This window comes from Cheilinus undulatus, linkage group 2 (genome assembly GCF_018320785.1).
Source record: "Cheilinus undulatus linkage group 2, ASM1832078v1, whole genome shotgun sequence".
Classification (NCBI taxonomy): Eukaryota; Metazoa; Chordata; class Actinopteri; order Labriformes; family Labridae; genus Cheilinus; species Cheilinus undulatus.
The window spans coordinates 29,665,135-29,689,483 of NC_054866.1; the positions used below are offsets into that span (position 1 = coordinate 29,665,135).

The 24,349-nt window shown below is 39.6% G+C and overlaps 1 protein-coding gene across 1 annotated transcript in view; it reads right to left on the bottom strand.

Annotated features, from left to right (window-relative positions):
- The window catches only part of LOC121522257 (Down syndrome cell adhesion molecule-like protein 1 homolog), a 173,559-nt gene that overhangs the window by 123,271 nt on the left and 25,939 nt on the right, over nt 1-24,349 (bottom strand). Inside the window, exon 3 of the mRNA XM_041806429.1 lies at nt 19,411-19,557. Coding sequence (XP_041662363.1) covers nt 19,411-19,557 — 147 coding nt within the window. The remainder of the gene's footprint in view (nt 1-19,410; nt 19,558-24,349) is intronic.

Below are 24,349 nucleotides of genomic sequence, written 5' to 3' on the forward strand. Positions count from 1 at the left end.
ATCTATCTATCTATCTATCTATCTATCTATCTAAAATAACAAATAAATTGAGAATGCAGCTTTCACATACATATTGAAATGACAGGGGCAAAAACTTTACAAGCACAGCAACAATAACCAAGGGGAGCAGGGCTAAGCAAAAGGTCACGTCCAGAATTGTTACCGTTTTTATAATCTGTTGAAATCCTAAAAAAGTAAATATGCTAAGCAGGGGTTTCACTTGTCGGGTGGTAACAACACTAAAAATAGCCACAATATTTTAATAGAATTAAAGGAGGCCACAATAAAAAAAAAACACTTTGAACATGTATTCAATTATCTGGAGTATCACAGACCCACAAAATGGGAAATAAGTCAATCCAGTCCTTTGTTTATGATCAGCCAATGTCAGAAAAACAAAATCTGACAGTCTGTTCAGAATCTGTGATGTCATAATGAGTCATTTTTATCATACATGACCCTCACCTGGTATCTCCATCCACAGATCTCCACCAACATACAGCACATGGAATCACACAGCTGTATTCCTGTGGGCACACCCCACAAAAGAACGGGTAAGGTGGGAAGGAACTCATTTGCATTTAAAGAGGCACACACAAAACAGACCTTTCTCAGAAAGGCTATGTAGAGCTGGTTTATACAGGGTCAAAAACCTCCTTTGGCAGCTAAGGATGGACTTATACCGGGATAAATGGAGATCTGTCATAGACTATTTAACACAATAAATGTCTTGTAACGATGCTGTGTAATGAGGTGGGGTAAATGCGAACATTCATTATAAAATAATACCCCCTTCTCCTCCTTCACTCTTTGGTGCTCTGACTCTGCTAGCTTGTTTGCCACAGCGTTTTTGTCAAAGTTTTTATTATTTTTTTATGATTATTTCTTTTTTATACAACAGTGTATTTCCTGTAGAACTTGTTTATGGCATGCTGTATGTGTCTTTGTGACTTTGTGTCAAGGAACATGTTTTAATAAATGTTCAAAAAAAAAACCCCTCCTTTGGTGCTCAATCAATATTATATTTCAACCAAAGAATCACCATAACGTTACATGTAGAGCACAGGGGACTGTCTTAAAAGTGGGAAAATTTGATGATAAGGCACCTTTAAGAGTGAATGAGGTAAGTCCAACCAGTGGGTGAGCTGACCCACCTCCTGTTCCATTACATAATGCGTTACAGTGTTGCAGAAGTGTGAGAGAGCACAGCGTGTAACACACAGCAGGAGCTCCGCATACACACTGTCAGACATGCATACACTCAACCGGCTGAACCGATCCTGTCTCAACCCTGTTACTACCCCTCATGCTGGCACAGGGAGGGATCATGCCCCCACCACCTCCATCACCATCAATGTGCGTGAAATTTAAGTAGAAGGCAAAATGTCACGGAAGTATCAAAGCTTGATCTGGCTGAAATGCTGCAGCAGTCTGGTAATCCAAATGTGTCCTGGAGTCTTTCCAGATTGCTGCAGGGTTAATGAAAGTTGATCAAACAAACAACTATTGTCTGTTTAGACCTCAGCCTGATGCAGTGTGTTCCTCTCTGTCAAGTTGTCCAAAAAAACAAACAAACAAAAAAAAACAACGAACTCATTAATGAGTCATATCCACACACTTTTCTTCTGCTATGAACATCCACAAAACAAGGGTCTAATAACATTTGCTACTGAATCCTGCTAGAATGATATCTTATATAAAGATAAACACAGCAGACTTGTTTTTAGATCAAATAAGCTTGGACCAAAGTCATAGAGGAGCCTAAGAGTAAAATGTATGCCAAAATACTAACACATTATGTAGCAACATAATTTACAATGCAATTCAGCCATAATCTCTATATGTGTAGCAAGCTATCCACAGATATATTTCACCATCTATAAGCACAGGAAGCGAGGCCTGACTAAGAATGGGAGGTAAAGAGAGGAGGTAGAAAAAGCAGTGGAGAACTCCTCACAAGACATGTTTGAACCATGGCTGTTTTCAAACAGCTTCTCCAGTGAGACACACTGAGAGGAACAGAAAACTTCAGTCGCCCTGGGCACTGTAAAACAATGGCTATGCACATGAGGAAAACAGACTGGGGAAAAATAGACTGCACTTTCAAAATACCACGAGCTAAGGTACAGAAAACTGAGAGCAGAGAGCAGAAAATAAGTAGGTGAGGGGAGAAGAGGAAGAGGGTAGGCTTGCTGAAAATAGCAGAGTGGAGGAAAATAATGATGCAAAACAAGAGGCGGTCAGGTGGGCCTGATAAACGCTTAAGAGGAATAAATGTCAAGTCAAGCAGTAAGAGAAACCTGGGAGATGGAGGGAGAAGAGAAAGAGGGGGGCATTTATGATAAAAACAAACCAAATGAGTCCACTTTGAGGACTAATGTATAACTGTCTGCATTTGAACAGAACTGTTTGCATCACTTTTGCACCAGAAGCAACACGAAACATAAAAAAGCCCTTAAAAAGAATACTACCGGCAACCTTTACACATGTTCTACTCCACTTATTTCTATGAACTATTGATGTGTGTGCGTGGAAATGCCCATGTGTGTGCTGACACGCCTGAATATGTCTTGTGGGACTCCTCAGGGCATCCCATACATCCCGGAGAGGCCATTGATTAGCTATTAATAAAGCATAGAGAAGCCATCGCTCACATGGGAGGTCAGTGAGTGCTCACACATACACTTATCTACGGATACACACACAGGCAGCTGCACAGTCTGAATGAGCAGATATGGGTGAAGTTAGGTGAGGATAAAGAAGAAGAAAGATGAGGGAAAAGGAGAGCGTAAAAAGGGGAAAAGATAAATTGAGTAGGAATGAAGAGGAAAAAAGGAGCGCAGGTAAACTATGCCACTATATTTCACCTGTCATCTTACCACACTCTTATGACTTATTCTACCTCCCTCTCTCTCTTCTTCTCCTCTCTCTTTCTCCCTGCCTCTGTGTCCATTGTGCGCTGCATGTCAGAGCTCCACTAGCTGTCTCCATCCTGTCTCTGATTAGCTATGATCTACGATCCTGATGACAGAAATGAAGAGGGAAAAGTTACTGAAAGCAGCAAGGACTGAAAAGAAGAAGATAAAGGAGGAGCTCTTCCAGCTGATGGATATGACTGTGGTCAAGTCAGGACACAACCCAGGGAAAGAGAGCGAGAGAGAGGGGAGTGATGTGTCAGAGCGGGCACATTTGCATCCACTATTCTGCTTTATTTGCTGCAGTTTTCATCCATTTTGTCCCTGGTTCCACAACTCACTGGCTCCCTCCTCCCTTTCTCCTTCTCCCTCTCCCTTCCTCTCTTTTTCCCTTGCATGTACGTCTTCAGGTCACGGGTCATTAAGTCAGCTCCAGAGGGGATGTGTCTGAACAGGATATCTCTCATATTGCCCTGCCCCCACCAAGCTGCCATAAAACACAAATGCGCTCATACACATGCACTTCTTCTGCAAACGTGTGAACACAAACGCACACTTTACTCTTTCTTTTTGTTCTTCATTCATCTTTCAAGGATAGACACACTTTTAGTTAGTTATTGTACTTCATGTCAACACACAAACCTTAACATACAAATCATAAGCCTTCTAGATGAGGACCAGATATTGATATAGGTGACTTGTGTACAAAATTCAAGGTTAAGAATTTCTATTTGATTCCATTCTTTTTCATACCTTAAAAAATAAAAGATAATCTGTCTCAGTAATCTAAAAACAAAAATCTTCTAAGCTTCACAGAGGTTACAAGTTTAATTGTGCATGGAAACACTTCAGATTTTCACTGGCTGTCTCTAGTAAAAATAAGAGATATCTGGATTATAGGCCAGAAAATTCAGATATTCACCAATGACAAAGCAACACCAACATAAGTTATAACATTATGATTTAGAACATTGCTTAAACTGATTTAAAAATGCATTTAATATTTTTTACCACCTGGTAGCCACATCTGTAAAGTCAGTTCCTTGCAGCCAGATTCAGAGTACTTTGTCCATACATTGTGAACAGATTATGCACAACAGGAGTTGGACAAAGTATTGATACAGCAATGTATTTTCATGGCTCATATGATGACTGGGGTGAAGTACTGACAAATATTAATCTCACTGCATCACTACATCATTCAACTCATCACACTGGCAATTATACATGGATCAGGGTATAAAAATAAACGGGCAATAATTGGTCAAAAAAGGATAAGGACAATGGGGTAAGAGAAGAAAACAAAAACAGTGGAGTAGTGTTGGACACTGGCAAAAAACGTAAAAAGATGGGGTGTGATAAGAAGTGAAATTGACAACAGCAGTTAATATATACATTTATCCTGCCTTGTACTTTTCTGGAACATTTTATCTTCTTCAGTTAATCAGATATAATGTGTTCAATAGCTGCACAAATTTCATCAGATTCCACCACTAATTTTGAATTGTATGACTCGCTTGGAAGTCGCACCAACTTTCAGTCTAATCGTACGTTGTTTGTTGCGTTGTGTCGAGGGGAAGAAGACAGTTGACCATGACCCGAGTATGGCCCAACCAGACCTGACTGGTCGAATGTATTTCTGACATGTTTGATAATTTTGTCATAACACTCCAGACACTCCCACAGTGAGAGCAGAACCACAGTGCTAAACTGATGCTTTTTATACAGCGCTGATGCCTAAATGGTGCCTGAATTGATACTTTTGAGAGGAATAACGTGTGTTGAAAGTAAGCCAGACACTAAAATCTGTCTGGTAATTGTAAATGATTCACAGGGATAATTGTATAAGTTGCCAGTCAAATATAGGATTAGAAATGGAAATCGGTGTGACTTATCTATAAATCACACAAATTCCATGACTATTGTCTTGCCTAACATTTGGGCTGGTGAGGTATTGAAATAAAGTATCAGTATCTTGGTTGTAATTAGGTCTGATATTTATAGGATATGCTGATACTGGTACCATGTTGGTACTGGATTTTGATACTCATCCCTAATGGCACTGCTGTTGTAGCAGAGTAACATGACAGACAACAGCTCAGTCTGAGTCCAGGCCACAATATTTTTCTCTCTGACACCAAAGAGCAGCCAGGTGACAAGCCAAACATCACCCATTTGTGTCAGTGTCATTAATGTGCAGCACAGAAATGAGGAAAACACATGCCCTCTGTGAGTATCCTAACTTAGCACAGCATCTCTTTTGGTCTATCTGGGGCTTTAACTCAAGCTGTGAACTTCAAATAATCGACTCGGTTTGACTTTCGCCCACCCCTGCAGCAGATGTATACTATCAGCTTTGACAGCTGTTTAAGGTGTGTTTTAACTCACAACTTGCTTGTTTAAAGCCCATAATGATTCAAAGAAGCAGGCTGTGGTGTTAAACAAGGTTGGAGAAGCAGCTGTAAACATAGTTGTTCAGTCACTTACCAACACCTCTGCTAAAACTGAGTTAAATCAATGATAAAGATGCTATTTCCTACAAATTCTTCATAATAAAAGTCCATATTTGTTATTTTGCTGAAGTGCTTTTATTGTGAACACCCACAACAGCAAATGTGGTGTTGGCAGCAGCAGTTTCACAAACTTCAGCAGGAGAGGAATTAAACTTTAAATCACATATGTGGTTACATAGAAGTGAACCCAGAGAGACTCAGAGAATATTTTTCTGTTAACTTATGTTCAGACATGAGCTCAGTGTGCCATTACAAGCTTTTTTTAGGAGGTAAGAAGAGTTTTATCACTATAATATGTAACTAAATGCATTACCTCTTGTTTTGAAATACCACAATAAGATAAAGTTACTGTAAAGAAAAGAAAATACTGTGACATATACTCTAGGCCAGGGGTCACTAACTGGCGAAGCGCAGTCCGGGTCTGGACCCAGACACCTGATACAGACCTGAACCAGGACCTACAATCATTAGAAAGACAAAGAGAGTAGACGAAAAGACGAGTGAAGTTAGACAAGGAGTCTAGGGCCCTGTGATTTCCACGTTAATGGAATCGCGGGCGAAATCGCAGAATTGGCTAATAAAAACGGAATCTACTATTGAACGCAGAAATTGCGGGAATTAAATGAATTAGACTGAAATGCTGTGTTTTTTTAGAACGAGGAACTTATATCTGAGGAAGATGTTCTGGAGGATCACTAAAACATGGCACAACTTGTGCCGAAACACCAGCAAACATCACGTAGCTCAACACTAGGCAGTATCTGCAACATAATGTTGCACCTATAAGAAAACTCATCAATGCTTTGACTTATTAAACCTCACCACACCAGAGAGTTATGGAGAGTTAGGTGTGTCTGAGCATGAGGCACACAGCCGAAGTCACAACTTTGGGGCTTTTTCACTACGACTTTTGGCCTCTCTGATTTGCATTTGAACCAGGCTGTAAACCAGTTTATGTCTAGTGTCAAAACCAGCTGTTTAGTATGTGTCCAGACGGGACTTCCGGTGTTCCTGGAGCCAGCCTCAAGTGGACACCCACGGTATAGCAATTTTTTGCACTTCTGCATTGGCTTCATTTTTCAGGACCGGAGGTTGCCACTTGGGGGGAACTTACCCCCTCTGCTACTGATAACCCCTCCATGATCAGTTTTCACCCCATGGGGAAATACGTTTTATCCTTGCCTCTGCTCCAGCTGTATAACTCTGATACAGCGGTGTCAGCATTCACTGTGTGACTTAAATATTTATGATACAAGACCAAAACTTGGGTCCGGACCCCATTGGGGGTCAGGAGACACTGAGAGGGGGGCTCCAGATGCCTTAAAAAACTAAGAACATTTTTTATTCTTCTACTTTCAAAATCCAATTTCACCATCTTTCCCACCATTTTTTTGCCATTATTAACCCATTTGATCTATTTTAAACATATTTTAATTCTGTTTTTGATGAAAGGATTTGCATTTTTAAGAGGGGTACTTACTACACACATGAATTAAAATTTGTTTCTTTGATAAGAGTGGTTATTATTCAGGTTAAATACAAAACACCACAGTTAAACTTTACAATGGACCATGATTTTGCTGGCCCCCAGTTTGGCTGGGTCCCAGAGAGCTCTCCCATGTTCCCCCCTAATGGACGGCCTTGTCTGCACATGACTATTCCTGTATGTGCATGGCTGAGTTCAGCCACCTTCAGGTACAGTGGGGGTCCCTGGTATCTGGCACCTTTGTCCTATTTTATATTGTGTTTGCTTTTATCTATTGTTTTTATTTTATTCATTTTTATCTGTAAAGTGACCTTGAGTGTTCAGAAAGGCGCTTATAAATAAAATGTATTATTATTATTATTATTACCTTTTTTTTGCGGGTTGCAGACTGAAAAGATTGAGAACCCCTGGTCTAAATGATGTTACATTTGAGTATCAATTAGCTTATTCATTTCTCCCATAGACACTGTAGTTCTCTTTGGTTGCTTAACAAGCTAATACATGTCTGCACTAACGTAGCTGTCTGATATGAGGCAGATGGACAGACAGCGAGGATGGAGAGAGATGAGAAGAACTGTGAGTTGGGAGTAGAACACAATGCAGCATCACACTGCATGCACTGTCACAGACTGAGAGAGGAAAGAAAATGTACAGGTTTACTTTAACCATTTAACTTTAATGTGACCTTATTAAGTCACTATCACTCTGTGTTAAAGAGAAAGGAAGGATTTCTTCAATTAAATTATGAACATCAGTTAGGATGTGGTTATACACGTGGATGTGTCTTAAAATGTTGGAAATATCTGACTGTTACACTGGTTATAATTATTTTATATCAGGGTTATCCAAACAACAGCTCCTGGGCCAACTGTGGCCCTTTTTTCAATAAATTCAAGGTTATTTCTATTTAATTAGTGAAGATTTTATTCATTTACATAAACAGGACACCCTTTTTAAGGGTAAAATTAGTGGAAAGGTTAAAAACAGAATTCCAAAAAGTAAAAATGGAATTTGGCAAAAAAAATAAACAGACTCCATAGGGCCTTAGAGAAGAGATTCAAGAAAAGGGTGAGCTGTAGACAGAAAATTTTCATATTTTATCAGCGCAACAAGTCCCTGAAATCGCATCCAGATCCACATATCACACTAATTCAAGTTAGACATTATGATGTTCCTGACCTTTGGTTTAGTACATTTTCTCTGACTGGATCTCTTTGAGTTTTAGTTAATTACCCCTGTTCTAGGCCATATTGCCAGCCCCCACCAACCCTGTACTAAAAGGCCATGAGAAAAAAAGCTGGAAGCTAGTTAACCTCAGTATTTAATCATTTTTAATATGCTCTTCAAATATTTCATGTAGATGAAATAGAAATAGAAACAGATGCTCTGAACATTTTTGTAAGGTCTTGATTAACACAGAGTGGGCACTAGAAATTCACTTCATGTAATTTCACCTTTAAATCTATAAGTCTGGTTAAGCCATGTTTAATATTAGAGTTATTGTTATGTTCAATTTTTTTGTTTGATGAGAAAAACTGTGATTTCTATTGGTTAGAAAGCATCACATTTTTTCCTATCTTCCCTTTTAAGAGTACTTGCCATTTACAGATTATATGTTATCAAAATGAAGTGCCTTTATGAAAAAGGTACAGTGCATACTTTTTACCACATTATAATACTGTATGTAGAACTGACTAATGTCAGGAAAGTGTTTTCTTTCATCCCGTACTATAAGTGGCTAAGACCACAGCTTCTCTTTAGGAAAGGTCAAATGTAACAAATTCACACTTTAGCCCAGGCAGATGTGACCAGCTCTGTCAGACTCCTGCAAATGCTTTTCGCAATTCATGAACACACACACCCATATGCACACACACAAACACACACGCACTTCACCACGGTTGTTGTGCACTGTCAAACAACATTAGACGGCAGGGCGGTGTCAGTGGGATAATTAAAATAACACATCCACTGTATTCTTCATTATGTGTGTCATCTTCACTTACTGACTCTGCTTCCTCACTGACACCGCCCTCCTCCCCTAACACGCCTCCACCCCATGACACACACTTCTACCCCACCCAACAAGAGATGTGGTTTTCCAAGGCATGACCTCCATTAGTGATGGCTTCTGGTATAGATCTGATTGTCTTAATGACCTGTTTGTATATATTTTTTATTTAGAAGAGGAGCAGGGACGCTTCAGTTGATAGCAAAGTTGAAGCACAGCATCAATGTTTGAGGAAGAGGGTGTTGGGGATGAGTAATGCTCTGACGTAGGCCAAATATCTGAGAGCAATTTTGTCTGCTGGCATCATATGATGTACATATGATGGAGGATACAACAAGGCGTGTATCCATTCAGTCTGAAAGATGCACTCATCCTCTATACAATCCCCACACTGCAAACACAGTGATCTCAAGAACAAACAACAAGGACTTCGTGGTAAAAAATTAAAAGACATGTCGGCGTTGCCGGCCGGCAGGTTAAAAGCAAATGGAGCAGCATAGACAAATCACATGCATACACTCAGGCACACCTTGGCTGTGTGCAGCTAATGAATAACTAACTAGCAGAGAGGAAAAGGGAGCCATCTTCTCTGAGTAAGGCCAAATGAATTCGCCGAAGCGCTATGCAAATGTTCCCTGGGCTAACGAGACTGCCTGCATGATTGGAGTGCCATTGAAATTCTCCTCGTGCACAGCCCTCTCTCACTCCCCCCCCCTTCAATCTCCCTCCATCTCTCCCGCCATTTCAATCTCGAACAGAACATCCATGTTCCTCTGGACATACTCTATCTGTCCATGTGTCTATCCATTCATCCACCCATGTATCTATCTATGTGTATATGAATCTACACACCTATGAACTTAACATCTATCTATCTATCTATCTATCTATCTATCTATCTATCTATCTATCTATCTATCTGTAATAAAGCATATTGAACTTAACTTTCAGCACTGAAATAACATTAAACGTTGAGATAAAGACAGCAGCCCCATCAGTGCCTGGACACCTCTGAATGCCCCTGTGTCTGTCTGTCTCACTTACACACTCACACACAGTCCGCTCAAACAGAGCGCGCTCAGAGTCGCTCTGCACCTGTTCTCTCTGTAAAACATCCAAACACGAGTGCTGAATAAATAACCCAACCTAACACGAATCACTGCCAGGTTCACACACATACACACACCAGAGCCCATAAACACACATCAATAAGTAAACACCACCTATTCCCCTCCACAGCAATCCACCCCCCCATCCCCCATCCTCACACTTGGTTCAAACTGCCCCTGTCCCAAAGACAAACACAGAGATGTGTACAAAGTGTGTCATGGTTAATGGTCAGAGAAGGGATGATTACAAAAAGAGAAGGAAAGGAGTAGAAAGGTTAGGTGGAGGTGGCAGTGGGGGGCATTAAGCACTTGTCAAATGCATATTTAATGGCAGGACATGGTGGATTTAGAGCCCCCAGCCTCCTCTTCCTCCCTAGGGTGCTGGTGACAGCAAGAAAAACACCACACACCTCTCTCTTTGTCCATCCTCTCATATGTCCTCATATATCGACCATCATCCTTCCATTCTATGCCCATTTTTCCGTCTGCATAATTCAGCATGTCATGCTTTTGTACCACTTTGTCCCTCTTTTTTCTGCCTATTCTGCCATTTTTGTGCGCCTATATCTGTTGTTCACTCGCTGGTTCTACGGAGCGGAAGGCAAAAGACGTTGCTTTGTCACTTTTCGCTAACAAGTGCCTGCAGAGAGGAAGGAAAGAAGGGAAAGAGAGGAGGTAAAGTTAAAGAGTGGATAGACAGAGAGTGGGGGAAAGAGAAAAGAGTGGAGGGCCTCTGCAGAGTGGCCACAAAATGGAGACTGGGAGAGGAGCTGCAGCAGCTGTGGTGACACTACACTTCACAGTGAGAGAGAGAAAGAGAGAGAGACAGTGTGGAAGAGAGCAATTAAACAACCTCAATCAATGAATGCAAACACAGACGTCACACTTGTCCACACCCGTCCCGACCCACACTTTATCCAAATGAGTGACTCAATGAATCCACAAGAACTTATGAACAACTGACGATCAATACTTTGAAAAGAAAATATAGAATATGATAAGTGAATTATTTTCTACAGACAGGTATCTCTCCATTAGTGTAATATGAGTCATACTGGCATTATTATGTCTCATTAAATAAAGCATGTAATTTTGGTGTTCTAATAAATTCATCCTCATATATCACATCATTCAAGCAACATTTTTGGTCTCAGGAAAAACAAAACAAAAAATTACAGTGTGTGATATTACAAATAATGACAAGAACGCCTAAAAAATGAGCTGTGTGTATTTATGTCAAGGTGGCTGACAGTATTTATATTTACCAATCTACCATGAGATATGACAGACTGCTATGCATATTTTAGTAGGCAAGTCTGATGAAAAGTTAGAGGGGAAAAAGTGACTGCAGAGCATGTGGTGAAGTTTATCAAAGATCAAACATCCTCATTTTCAGCTGATACTAGGCTTGAACAAGAATTTCTTACATATTTTCAGAAAAGATGCAAAAGTTGGAATTTATCACAATGATGAAAGAATTCTATGTAAACAAGCAACTTTCTCACCCAGCATGCCTGTGTTTTTCTTACTGACTAGAGGCTTAGTAGTCTGGTCATGGATTCACATAATTTTAAAGTCAACTGAAACTTGATCATCAAAATTTTATATGTAAAAAATAAAATAACTGTAGTATTTACTTAGGTGTTGAATAAAAAACAAGGAGCCACATTTTTTCATATCACACCTCATATTGTAATTGCAATACTAAAGAATATTTTGTGACACTGCAGATTTGCCTCATATCATACAAGCCAATCCTTTATCATACCCCATATTTCAATTTCAAAAGTTGATTTAACAATAAAAAAAACTGTTTCAGGGTTGAATTTGTGTCTTTCTTTCTTTCCAGTTTCTTTTTTCATTACTTCCTTTCAGGAAAACTGCATGTATACTGTGTCCTTGCCAAGTCTGAAACAGAATTCCTCTAAGTCATCAGTTAGCACATTTCAGGTATAGATGAGGGGAACAGACAGAGCATAAAATTTCTCGTTCTTTACTGGGAACTTGAAAATTTCCTTTTTACACACTTTCTAATGTGCATTAATGAATATTCAGGCTCTTAACCTGGTAAGGTTTGTCTTTTATATTTGTCAAAAAATGTGATAGATTAAAATAAAATGAATCAATTTTTAAAAAGCTGCAACCTGTAGCGCAGATGGTCGAGTGGTTTAAGGCGCTACCCATGTGGGCGGCCCAGGTTCGAATCCGGCCTGTGGCCCTTTACCACATGTCTCTCCCCACTTTCTTCCCTGTTTCCGAATCTGTCCACTGTCCTTCCTCTATCCAATAAAGGCATGAAAAGTCCCAAAAATAAGTCTTAAAAAAAAGCTGCAACCTACAGCCTAAATGTTTTAAATAAATAGACAAAAATGTTTTAAAATAATTTATACAAAATATTTTTTAAAGGAATTCGGCTTTCTTTTGAATGATGGGACCTGACACCTTTGCGCTTAAAACCATTTTTGAATTTTCTTTGAAAGAAAAAGAAAAAAAAAAAACACCTCTGGGACAGTATGGAGGATGTCCATCCATCAGTCATGAATGCTACAGCAGAAGCACTGGACAAGTTGTGCACAGCAGAAGCCTTTGCTTGTTCACTAGAGGGTGGGATGACCATCACTGAAATGTGCATATTAAGGAATTTTACATAGTGAAAGCACCAATGTCATTTTTATCACTGGTCTGTTCAGAATTTTAAAAAAGGCTGTTTAAATGTCAAAGGGAGCTGCAGTTATATTCACATTTGCATGGCACTGCTTTTAAATGAATTATTAAGTGAAACATGTTGTCAACAGTGTATGCTGCTAGAGGGCCAAAACCTCATATCTCCAAAATCACTTTCAGGGAATAAATTAAAAAAATAAAAAGGTGTATTGGTTTCAGACAATTTAACACTGAACTGTCATATTCAGCAATTTTTTACACTTTCTATTTTGTTGAAATTTGTAAAAACCCAATGACATGGATTTAGGAAAAAAGTGTAAATAATGAAAAACACAGATACAAGGTATTGGCACGGCAAAAGCTGTATCCACTCACTACTTTCACCTTGCCTGCTTGTACATTCCTACTGCTGCATTTCACTGGGAAATGGTAGTGTTCCCAAATAGGAGATCTCAACGATAGCAGGAGGTCTCTAGATTTTGTGTCACATTTGTTGGGGTTGCATTGATAGGCTAAGCATGCTGTGTGTCGTGACCTCCTGCTGCCGGTCCGTGAGGGTGGTCAGATTTAAGATACATTTGTTCTGTACGTAGTCAGATTGATGGGCATGTGCACTTGGGATGGGGATCATTATTTCTATTGTTATTGATACCCTCAGCAATCTTCCCTCCTAAATCTTCCAAGTCCTTATCAATACCACTCTTGATGATATGTTTGATGGAAAGACAAAATGATGACAGTACTTTTTTTTTTAAAGATATACCCTTTTGGGGCTTTTTATGCCTTTAGTCATGGAGGAGGGCAGTGGACAGAACTGGAAACAGGGATGAGAGAGTGGGGGAGAGACATGCAGGAAAAGGAGCTGCAGGGTGGACTCGCATACATGAGGCGTGACTTAGCCACTAGGCCATCTGCACCTTACAGTAGTTTATAACAGAGTGGTATAAGCTGAGAAGAGCTTGATTTAAAAAGTTACTATTCAGTCTGTTATATCTATTTTACATCTCTCAAATACAAACACGTTTTACGTATCACAACTGTATTTATTGAAGTGTTGACAAAAAAAATGATTTTCTGAAAATTCATGTTATTTTATTTACATTAATCTAATGAGCTTACCTAAACACATCATAATCGTCTTTCAGCTTGTTAAGTCCACTAATTAACTTTTATTCTGACAATCCCACTATGGATTTCAACATTTGATTATTATTATTAATTATCAGGTATTGCTACAAAGTTTGAAAGCACTTTTCAGCGCTGATCTGAGCAGATGAGGAAGAAAATGATCCTGTAGCAGCTGAAGCCATAGTCCTATTGTTGCCTTGAGATGACAGTTTAAGGTATCATATTTTGGCTTAATTTTATCCCAGCACTGAGGTGCTTTTAGTTTATGTTTCTCTTACAGGAACTGGTGTATGTTCTTACACTAGTGATATTATGTAATTACGTTACGTCAGAGCCCCTGTGAGACTTGATGGCAACATCAATAAGCTAAAATGTTGTTGATTTTCAGGTTTTTTAAAACACAGAACTGGAGACTTTGATGACCTGGTTTCAATATCAATCCCTAGTCTGCACCTTACCATAAGTCTTGTACTAAAATGGTTTATTATGAATAAATATACATTTATTGTCTACACATCAGTAATAAAGCTGTATTTGCTGATGAATCAGCCTTGGCATTGTTGTTGTCTGGCTTCAACATTATCAACACGTTCATCCTGCAGCTTGACCCACTAACCACACATTCAACAGGCATCATCATCTTTTGCAAGACCATACAGAATAAAATACACCATGAAATGTACAAATAGAAGTGTCACAGAAAAAAGAAAAGTATTGTAAAGGTTTATTTCCACATTTCCACAGAAGATTTATTCTCCTGACTTTGACAACATGTAGATCTTTGCTGCTCGTCACTGAAGAACACAGAAATAAGCAGCCATGTCCTCTGTGTCTGTTTGTGTTTGTGTGCATGCATGACTGTGTCGGAGCCGAGCCGTGGTGATGCACTAATAAAAATCAGGCAGCGATGCATCCTCACACCTTCCTCATTCTGCCCGCCGGTTCGCACCCGTTACCATGGTGACCAGATAAAACTCACACTGTTTTAAGCTCCAACTGGAGGAGGAGATGGATACTAACAAAGTGACACGCACACACAAAGAGATGAAGTTTCCGTCAACAGAGCATCCTCTCTCAGTTCTTTAACTGACAAGCAAACAAATGCTAATTTTCTAACCAGCGGCTACACGAGCAAACCTTCAATTAGAGGGAGAGACGGGAGAGATGGAGAGATAGCACGAGAAGGGGAGGTAAACCAGGAGAGCCAGTCAGCACACACAAAGCCCTCCTCTGTTTGACGCACACTCTTCTCCATGAACGGGCCTCAAAGCAAACACATTTGGCTGTCAAATTGTGACACGATACCCAGGCGGGGTCGTCTCGCAGTGAGGCCAGTTGTCAGCAAACACTGTCCTGCCTCTTCATCAAAGCCCGTTCAAACTCGGCTTTATTGACCAACACGGCCGTCATGTGTGACATGTGTCATCCTGTCATAGCACATACCTTGGCATACGCCGTCACTAATAAATGGCAAACCACTCGAGCGCCCCGAGTGCTATCAAAAGAGAGAAAGCTGTACACACCACCAGGAGGGGCTGATGGATGGAGTGGATGGGGATGGATGGATGAGGTGGAGTGGAGTGAGATGGGAGATGCGTGTGTGGTCATGATGCTGACACAGGCCACCAGTCTGTACCAGGGAGGGAGAGAGATGAGGAGGCTGCAAGCCAAAGATGGAAGGAAAGAAGAAGAAGAGGAGCTCTGTGTTACTAATAAGACCTATTCATGAGGCCTGCAGAGAGAGGGAGAAGAGGGGAGAGAGCGAATAAAGAAGAGAAATGTTCAAAGCTTTTCAAATGCAAATTTAGATGTGATTTCGATTTTTGAATAGTCCTAACAATATTTCTATATTATGTCATTATCTATTTTATCTGAAAAAGTCTGGATAGTTACACAATCAAAAAAAATATACTAAACTGAAGATGACATTCTTCAGTTTCTACCTCAAAAATGATAAAATTTCCATAATACACTTTTTTCATTTGAAAAATGGAAAAAGGAAGATTGTCCTTTTTTTTTTTTTTTAAAGAAAATTAAGATTAAATTCATTTAAAAAATAATCAGATGTGGCCAAATTTGTGGCCAAATGTAATCTCAAATGATCCTATCCAGCTTTTGCTCTGTTTACATATTACCTTTGATTCCAAAAACAATTGGAAGTTGTGCGTGAATAAAACAGATTACAGTGATTTACAAATCCTATTCATCCTATACTCAAAGAATACAGCACAAAGACAAGATATTTCATGTTCAAACTAATTAACATCGTTGTTGTTTTAGAAATGTGCATGCATTCTGAATTTGATGCCTACAACTCATTCCAAAAAAAGTTGGGACGGATGTAAGAAAAGACTGGGAAAATTGTGAAATGCTCAAAAACATCTGAAACATTTCACAGATTAGTGGGTTGATTGGTAGCAGGTGATAATATCATGACTTGGTATAAAAGGAGCACTCTTGTAAGGGTCAGTTGTTCACAGTCAACACTGGTGTGAAGTTCTCCACTCTACGACAGGCTACAAGGGCAAATAGTCCAATAGTTTATAACCAACGTTCATCCCATGCAATCACAAGGAAATCGAGATTTCACCACCTACATTCAATAGTATCATCAAAAGATTCATAGAATCTGGAGAAATCTGCACGTGAGGGGCTAGGCTGAATGCCTGAACACTGAATGCCTGTCAGCCTGGATCCCTCAGGCGGCACTGCATTAAAACCTACATCATTCAGTGATAGATATGTTGAATCCTCCACCATCGTCTCCAGCAGTGTTGAAGCCAAGGCTCTTGTTGTCTTACAAGATGGCCCATCTCCGAGCACAGTGTCAAACATATCATAAATGTACATTCAAACATGACTTGTCACCTCCCAAGATCACTTCTGCTTTGTTTCTATCAAACAACAATTTGTTTCGTCATAGTTTTGCAGCCTCCCTTGAAGCAAAGCTCAGCTCTTCAAAATCAGCATTCCCCACCCCAGCTACAGATGCAAGCACGTAGCCCGACATACATAAGATTCGCGTGCGCATAGGGCACGCGTTGAGTGCATCCAAACTGATGATGGTAAAAAAAAATCAGCATGGCTTGGTTTTTACCAGCATGGCAAAAAGTCATAGTGGAACACCAAAGAACTGTTGCTAGGTCAGGCTCTAGCTCATCAACCAGCTTGGTGAAAAAAAAGGTCAAACTGTGCTCGGGAACACATCAGAAAACCATTATCAGTTAGCAACATACTTTGCTACATCTACAAATTTAAGTCTACAATGCACAGTGAATACCATAAATGAACAACATCCAGGAGCACAGCTGACCTCCCTGGGCTTGAGCTCATCTTAGATGAGATGAACTTAAGAGAAAACATTTGCTGTGGTCTGACCACTCCACATGTCAAATTGTTTATGGAAATAATGGCGGTTGAGTCAGCATGCATGCAGTCAAGACCTGTCCCCCACTGGAAATATATGGCACTTTTTAAAGTGAAAAACTACAATGGAAACCCTGAACTGACGATCAACTAAAGCAGGACATCAAGCAAGAATGGGAAAGATTTCCACTTTCACTACTTTTTTAGGATGTGTGGCAGGCATCAAATTCAGCACGTGTGAATATTTTTAAAAAGTTTAGCAGTATAAGCATTTGAAATTTTGTCTTTGTTCTGTTTTCAAATGAATATAGATTAAAGAATTTGCAAATAACTGTATTCTGTATTTATATACCTTTTAAACAAAATTCAGACTTTTTTTTTCCCTCTTTACACATTACTTTGCTCTTGCATATATATTCATGCATTTAATAATTATTATTGTACATTTCTGCGAACAACATTCCTCTTACCATATGCATATGTTTTTCTCTGATGTTACATTTTTTCACTTTCTTCATATTGTTGTATTCCTGTTGTATTTTCTGCCTTTCGTGTAAATGGAAGAGCAGGAACTTGAATTTACTTCATGATCAATTGTCAATCTATCCAAATCTTTATTTTGCAGTGTATGTTAAAAAAATGAACAACTGACTTAATATTTTAGTATTTAAATGTATGTTTCTTGTTTAAACCTTTAAGAAAATGCAATGTTTTATATTCAATTTTAATATTTGCCATGCTGAAAATTAATAAATACCAAGAATGGTAGTTTAATAAGTTTGTCTGCATCAGGACTTTAATTGAAATTTCTCAGTGTCATTTTAAATTGTTGTATTAAGTTATTAAGCATTATATTGTAGAAATACACTGCTTTGTCATTATTGGTTCATGGTTTTTATATTTTAAGTATAGAGGTCACTTATACTCATCAGATTAGCCATTAAAGCTGCTCATGCTAAAGTCTGAGTGTGCTTTTATGTATGTGTGTGGTGACATACATGCTCTTGCTTGTTCCTATGTGCGTGTTTCAGCGTCAAACACGCTGGCCCTGTGGTCTCAGTGCTCTCACACTGAGGGATCCGTGACAAGAGAGAGGGAAATCCAACAGCAAGCTTTATCGATCCAGACTGGAAACCCCCCTCAGGCCACACACACACCACACTACAGCTGTGCTGGATCAATGAGCGCTCCCGTGTGAAGGACAGAGCCATACAAAGAGCCGCGCAAACACACTCATACACACAATGCTGTGGGAGATAAAAGAGGTGCTCGGTATCACAGAGTCAGATAAGGGGCAGAGGGAGCGAAACGCATCATCTGACCTAAACTGTCTCGTCTGACATCCTGCAATTTGCCATCCCTGCACGGAGCAAATGTTAACACACGAGCCTGTACACACAAACACAATCGCAAAGTACAGGAGCATGTAGGAGGCTCTTTTTCAAAGGGATATTATTATTATTCCTGTTTAACACCAGGTCGGAGCATGGAGCAGAGAAGAAAAGCTCCAGAAACTAGAGCCCTAGACATGGCTGCTCTGTTTTGGGTGACTGTGATGAGCAAATAAACAAATCTAACGTTCATTAAACAAGACCCCCCCCCCCCACACACACACACACACACTCACACACCAATGCACACATACACACATCTGCTAATGCCTGATTTATCCCTGTAAAACAGCTATTAACTACAGCAGCGTCAGTCAGTGAATGAGGAGCAAGCCATGTGCCAGGCAAAGGCCATTTCATCAAGACTTCTTTTTGAATGATTGGACCATTTTTTAAACCCTTCCTCCAGCCCTCTCTCGCTGACAAAATAACAGGGCTTAAGTGACACAGTTGAATTGATTAGTATTGATTAGAGGCTGTCAACGACAGCAAACAGGGCCAACAAGGAAAAAACTTCAGAGCAGTAAAATCTGGAGGTAAGACACATTTTCTACACTCAAGATACCTTCTTTAGTGTAATAGGAACAAAAGTTATACCCTGTTTCTCAGAGGGGGAATTGTTAAGTTTATTGACATGACAGGATGACATTTGATCATTTGGCATCCATTTTTACACACAACCTGATCAAACACAGACAGCAAACACTGAGCTAAAAAGAACTCACACCATCATGTGAATGGAGATGTAGTGGCTGTACTTTTCAGCGTAAGACGGTCGCAACTTGGATGTTTGATGATTTTTGGTGAATATAGGCAGAGTTTCCTACCTGGGACGATAGAGACAGTGTCTTTCTCCCAGGACACCACACTGACATACTCCTGGACAGCTGAGGGGATGAGGCACTTGAACACGGCGACATTACCTCGCATGGAGCGCTGGTCGGCCACACGAACTGTGTAGGGCTCCCTGAACACTGGTGTGTGGAGGAGAGAGCAAAAGTTAGTCATGGAATCATAATTGTATATAATGTTTACAAAAAAAGAGAGATCAAGGCCTAGTATATGAATAAACTAGAAAAGCACTCAGAGAGCACAGACCTCCGCCATTAGCCCTATCTCCCAATAGTGAAGAATCCTTTTAAAACATTCCTGGATCAAGACGGTGATCCGGATCACTCCCAAAAAATAATTCACTGATTACTCCCTCCCCGGTGGGGTGGAGACACGGTGAGGCAAAGCATTGGCTTTGCTACGTGTGGAGGTCATGGCAGAGGGTGAATATTCTTCTGTTCCTCCCAGCATTGTGAGTATTCTTGCGACAATTCGCTGTCTTTCTCTCTGTTATGCTCCAACTCGTCTCCTCAACTGGGCGTGTGTCTTTCAAACTTAATAAACTCCAAAACTTTGAATAGGTTACTCATGGCATCTCCTGGTGTAAAGTGGTAACAGTGCAGTCCTCTGCCATTAGCCCTATCTCCCAATAGTACAGAATCCTTTAAAAAATTCCTGGATCCAGACGGTGATCCGGGTCACTCCCAGAATTGAATAAGTTCTTCCTTATGCCATTTGTGACATTTCCTGATATATAATATATTATATATATGTGATATATTATATTGCTACCAAACAAACAAACAAACAAACAAACAAACAAACAAACTCACCCAATCACATAACCTCCTTGGCGGAGGTGAAAACAAGGAAAGTGAGCAAAGTTACAAAAGACAATGATGGTGAAAATCAAAGACCTGGTATTAATGGGCCTGGCTTATATCTCATTTTTTGCAGACAAATGTAAAAAAGACTATCCTTCAAAAACATTACAACAGGTTGTTTATAATTTTGGCAAAACCTCTGAACTTTTGAATGAGATATTTTTACAGCCTAAGCATCCTCTTCCATTCACTTCTGTTGTGGAAAAGACTGACAGGTGTCATGGCACATCTGCTTGATTTGTTCAGCCCAAAAATAAATCTTCCCCCAAGCTACAGCTCTCTTGCAGACTGAATAACATTGTCCTCCAGGATTTTCCTATATTTTGCCACATTCAGTTCACCCTTCTATCTTTATATGCCTCCCAGAGCTGGCTGGCAAGAAGCATCCCCACGGCATGATGCTGCCACCACTATGGTTTACAGTGGGGATGGTGTATTTGTGGTAATTTGTGCAGTGTTTGGTGTCCACCAAACATCGTATCTTGTCTGCTGACCAAAAAGCACCATTGAGATTTAAAAGGACTTTTCTTCAATAGTGGCTTTCTCTTTGCCACTCTCTCATAAAACTTTGACTGGTGAAGAACCTGGGAAAAAGTTGTTGTATGCAGTCTTACACAATCCCCAGGCCTTTTCATGAGGTTCTAGATGGTGTTTTTTTTTTTGTAAATCCAGGGTAGATTCACTTCAGCTGAAACTCTGGGGTTTAGTTACTCTTTAAGTTAAAATTACCACAATTGCTATGCAAATTCTGTCAACCCATTTATGGCAATCTGTGTTAGCATCAAGCTAAAAAACTACAAACATGTGTGTTTTGTGGTCAGAGAATTCTGGAAAAAAGCTGAAGATGTCCATCACAGCTTCCAAGAGCCTATGATTTAGTCATCGGTGTGTTGTTTTCTAAGACCAACAGCCAATATTCCCAAGAAATGAAAAATGTGGCATCAAACTGCCACATTCACAGAGCTCAAACCAGCAATGCTATTTTAAGCCCTGAGAGCAACAATCCATGGGTGGATAGTTGTGGTGTTACCAAGATAAATTGCACTTTACTTTGGCAGCAGTAACATTTCTCACTCTAATCAATTACCCAGAGCTCAAGGTAACATCCACACAGTGCTTGTTTTTTTCAGACCAACAGTCCAGAGAAGCTCAGTTTGTCACCATTTTTAAGGAAGCAAACACATGGCAATTTAAATCAGCTGTGAGCTGATTGAAACTTTTAGAGGGTATTGTTTTCTACCAGGATTATTTTCTTTACGTTGCATTAAATAAAATGTCCTCCCTCTTCGGCACACATTTTGACACAGTACAGTTGAAACCCATCTATCCTGTTTAGCCTGTCTTAAAAGCAGAGGCTGGCCTAGTAAACATATTTGTCTGGTGTTCTGTTTGGGCACATTAAAGCCAGCATTGCTCTCTTCAGCCTAACATTTAAAGTCAGACTGTGATGGTGAGGCAGGCTGACATGAAGCTGTGTTGAAGGGGATCCACAGTGAGTGGTCTTTGGCCCTTTAAAGGAAAACGCCACAGATGCTTTGAGACGGCCGGGAGTGGAGGGTTGCTCACAGCCGATGGACCTGTCACATGCAGGCGCTGGGCGTCAGAAACACACCCTCTGCACATGGCATGCAGAGCACCAAGCTGTGACTGTGTGCCAGTGTATGGCAAAGGACGGTGCTGATTAAGCCGGGCTTAATGATGAAAACAGTAGCCTGTAGCTAACCAAATTATCTCTGTAGTTAACTCTGTCACATTATGATTAGTGAGAGATGTGAAATGCTGAATCAGAGCATACATTTTCATTAAATAAATTAAGTAAAGGGAAATTAAATTAATGGATTGTTTTGGTGAAGAGAGGAGACAGGAAGTTCAAGGGCGTGATAGCTTGACTGAATCAACACTGACTGATGCTTTCTGAAGATGAACTGTGTGACCTCTATCTTTATCTCATTTCTCTGAAGGGATGTTGCCAAATTTCTTCAAAATATGACATCAGTGATCCCAAAAAATATTAAAATTTAAAGAGTTGGACTTGGTGGCTCCAAGTATGGCTTGAATTGAGATTATAATGTTTCTGGCATCATAATTGAACATCATCTATCACTGCTATTCAACCCTTTAAAATGAGGACAGTAATGGCTTAACAATGTAAAACACACACACACACACACACAACAGAGGGGAGTGGCCCCACCCTCCTGCGTGTTCACTCTCTCCCCCAGCTCTCCAGTGATATAATTAACACCTAGCCTGAAGGCCAGTTTCCTCGGTCATTAATAATGGTTTATGCCAGCCGCCACTGTCACTGGAACCCAATGGAACCAAAGCCCATGTCCTTGTCCGAATGGTAGGGAGTCTTTCACCTTAAAGTCTGAGGTTTAATCTCACAAGTCTGATTCTGTCCATCGCTTCAGCACTGCTCTAATTTTCTATAATTCGCTGAACTTGGACCTTTTTTTTTTTTTTTTGTGTCCTGACATGTGAAACAGCTAAAAACAGAGTGAACAAGGGACTGTTTAACCTCCATCAAATTAGCCAATATCATATATAAGATGGTAATGTTGCCCTTCAGGCATTTGTTGCATTTTTGAAGGAACCATCGTTTGTTTGTTTGGTTATTAATGTGTATTATTAATGTAATAATCTATCTTGAGACATACTTTTGTGGATTATTAAAACCTAAAATTGAAAATAATCGTATCATTCTTTACAAACCTGAAGTTTGCATTGGACTTCTTCTTTTTCCCCAGCCCAACACAAGCTGTAAACTTGCTCTAATTCACACTTCAGTGGCCATAACTACAATAAATACTGGGTTGTTTAGTCCTATTACAGAAAATGTTGTTTACTATCAAAATATTTATGTTTTTTTACAGAGACCAAGTTTTTTTTTCATGCTGTCTTTGTTTTCCTGTTTCAAGCCACTCCGATACTCTGGAAAGGTGAAAACCCCCCATGGGAATTTTGTAATTTTGAAAATAGCTTTATATGAAATAACTTTGGCATGAATCGTTGCTGTATGATGATGCCACTTTTTGTTTGTTCTCTTTTGGAGTCTGCAGAATGCACAGAGAGTACACGCTCTGGAGATAACACTACTGTCACACATATTTGGTTACATTTTTATTTCCTCACATCATCAGATCACTCCAAAGCACCAATATAGACTTTTTCTGCAACCCTTTATGATAATGATCAAAGTTTTTGGCCGGTTTTCCCATTTGAGCTTTTTTACTTGAACTTACTTACACACATGGACTTCAACAGATATTTCTGCTCTATATGAGTCCTTCATACTTTACACAGAGGCCTATTGGTGTGGCAGATAGTTCATCTGTACATTATGAGATTTAAATAAGATCAAATATGTGGCATATCATGTTATAGTGATGAATTTTTATTATTTTTGATTTATGCAACCTTGATTTTAATAATTGGAGAGGTTAGACAAGAGCAACATTTTATTTCAAAGACCCACTTGTGATGAGCAGCCTTATTATAAGAGCAGGGGGCGGGGGGGTGTATGAGAACAGCTGACCTGCTGGAACCAACTTAAGTTTGAACACCTTCTATTTTTATTATAAATCTAACCTGAGATTAAAAATAAAAGCGTAGCTTGAAGCACCGATTTAGATCTTGACTTTCCATCGATCTGATTGGATCAATCAACCAATCGATGTATTGATATACATCAATGAACCGATACACCTCTAGTGGTTGTCTGATTATCACCCTTACTGGTTACTGATGCAGATAATTAATAAAGTTAACTAATTAAAAAGTGTGCTATTCCACTGAAAGGTGTGTCTTCCACTCTGGTTTTGTTTTCATTCACTGCATTCTCACTTATTGTCTGGCCCACAACACTATCTGACTGGCTTGATATCACACAACTAATATTGGGCTACTATTAATTTAAAACTATACTCAGATACGCAGATATCGAATAAATGATGGGTAAAAATACTGTTGAGTAATTACTTCTAAAAAGAGAACAAGGTCAGACTTTGTTGTTCTCAGTTCAATGTTCACACTTAAAGGATGCTGATTT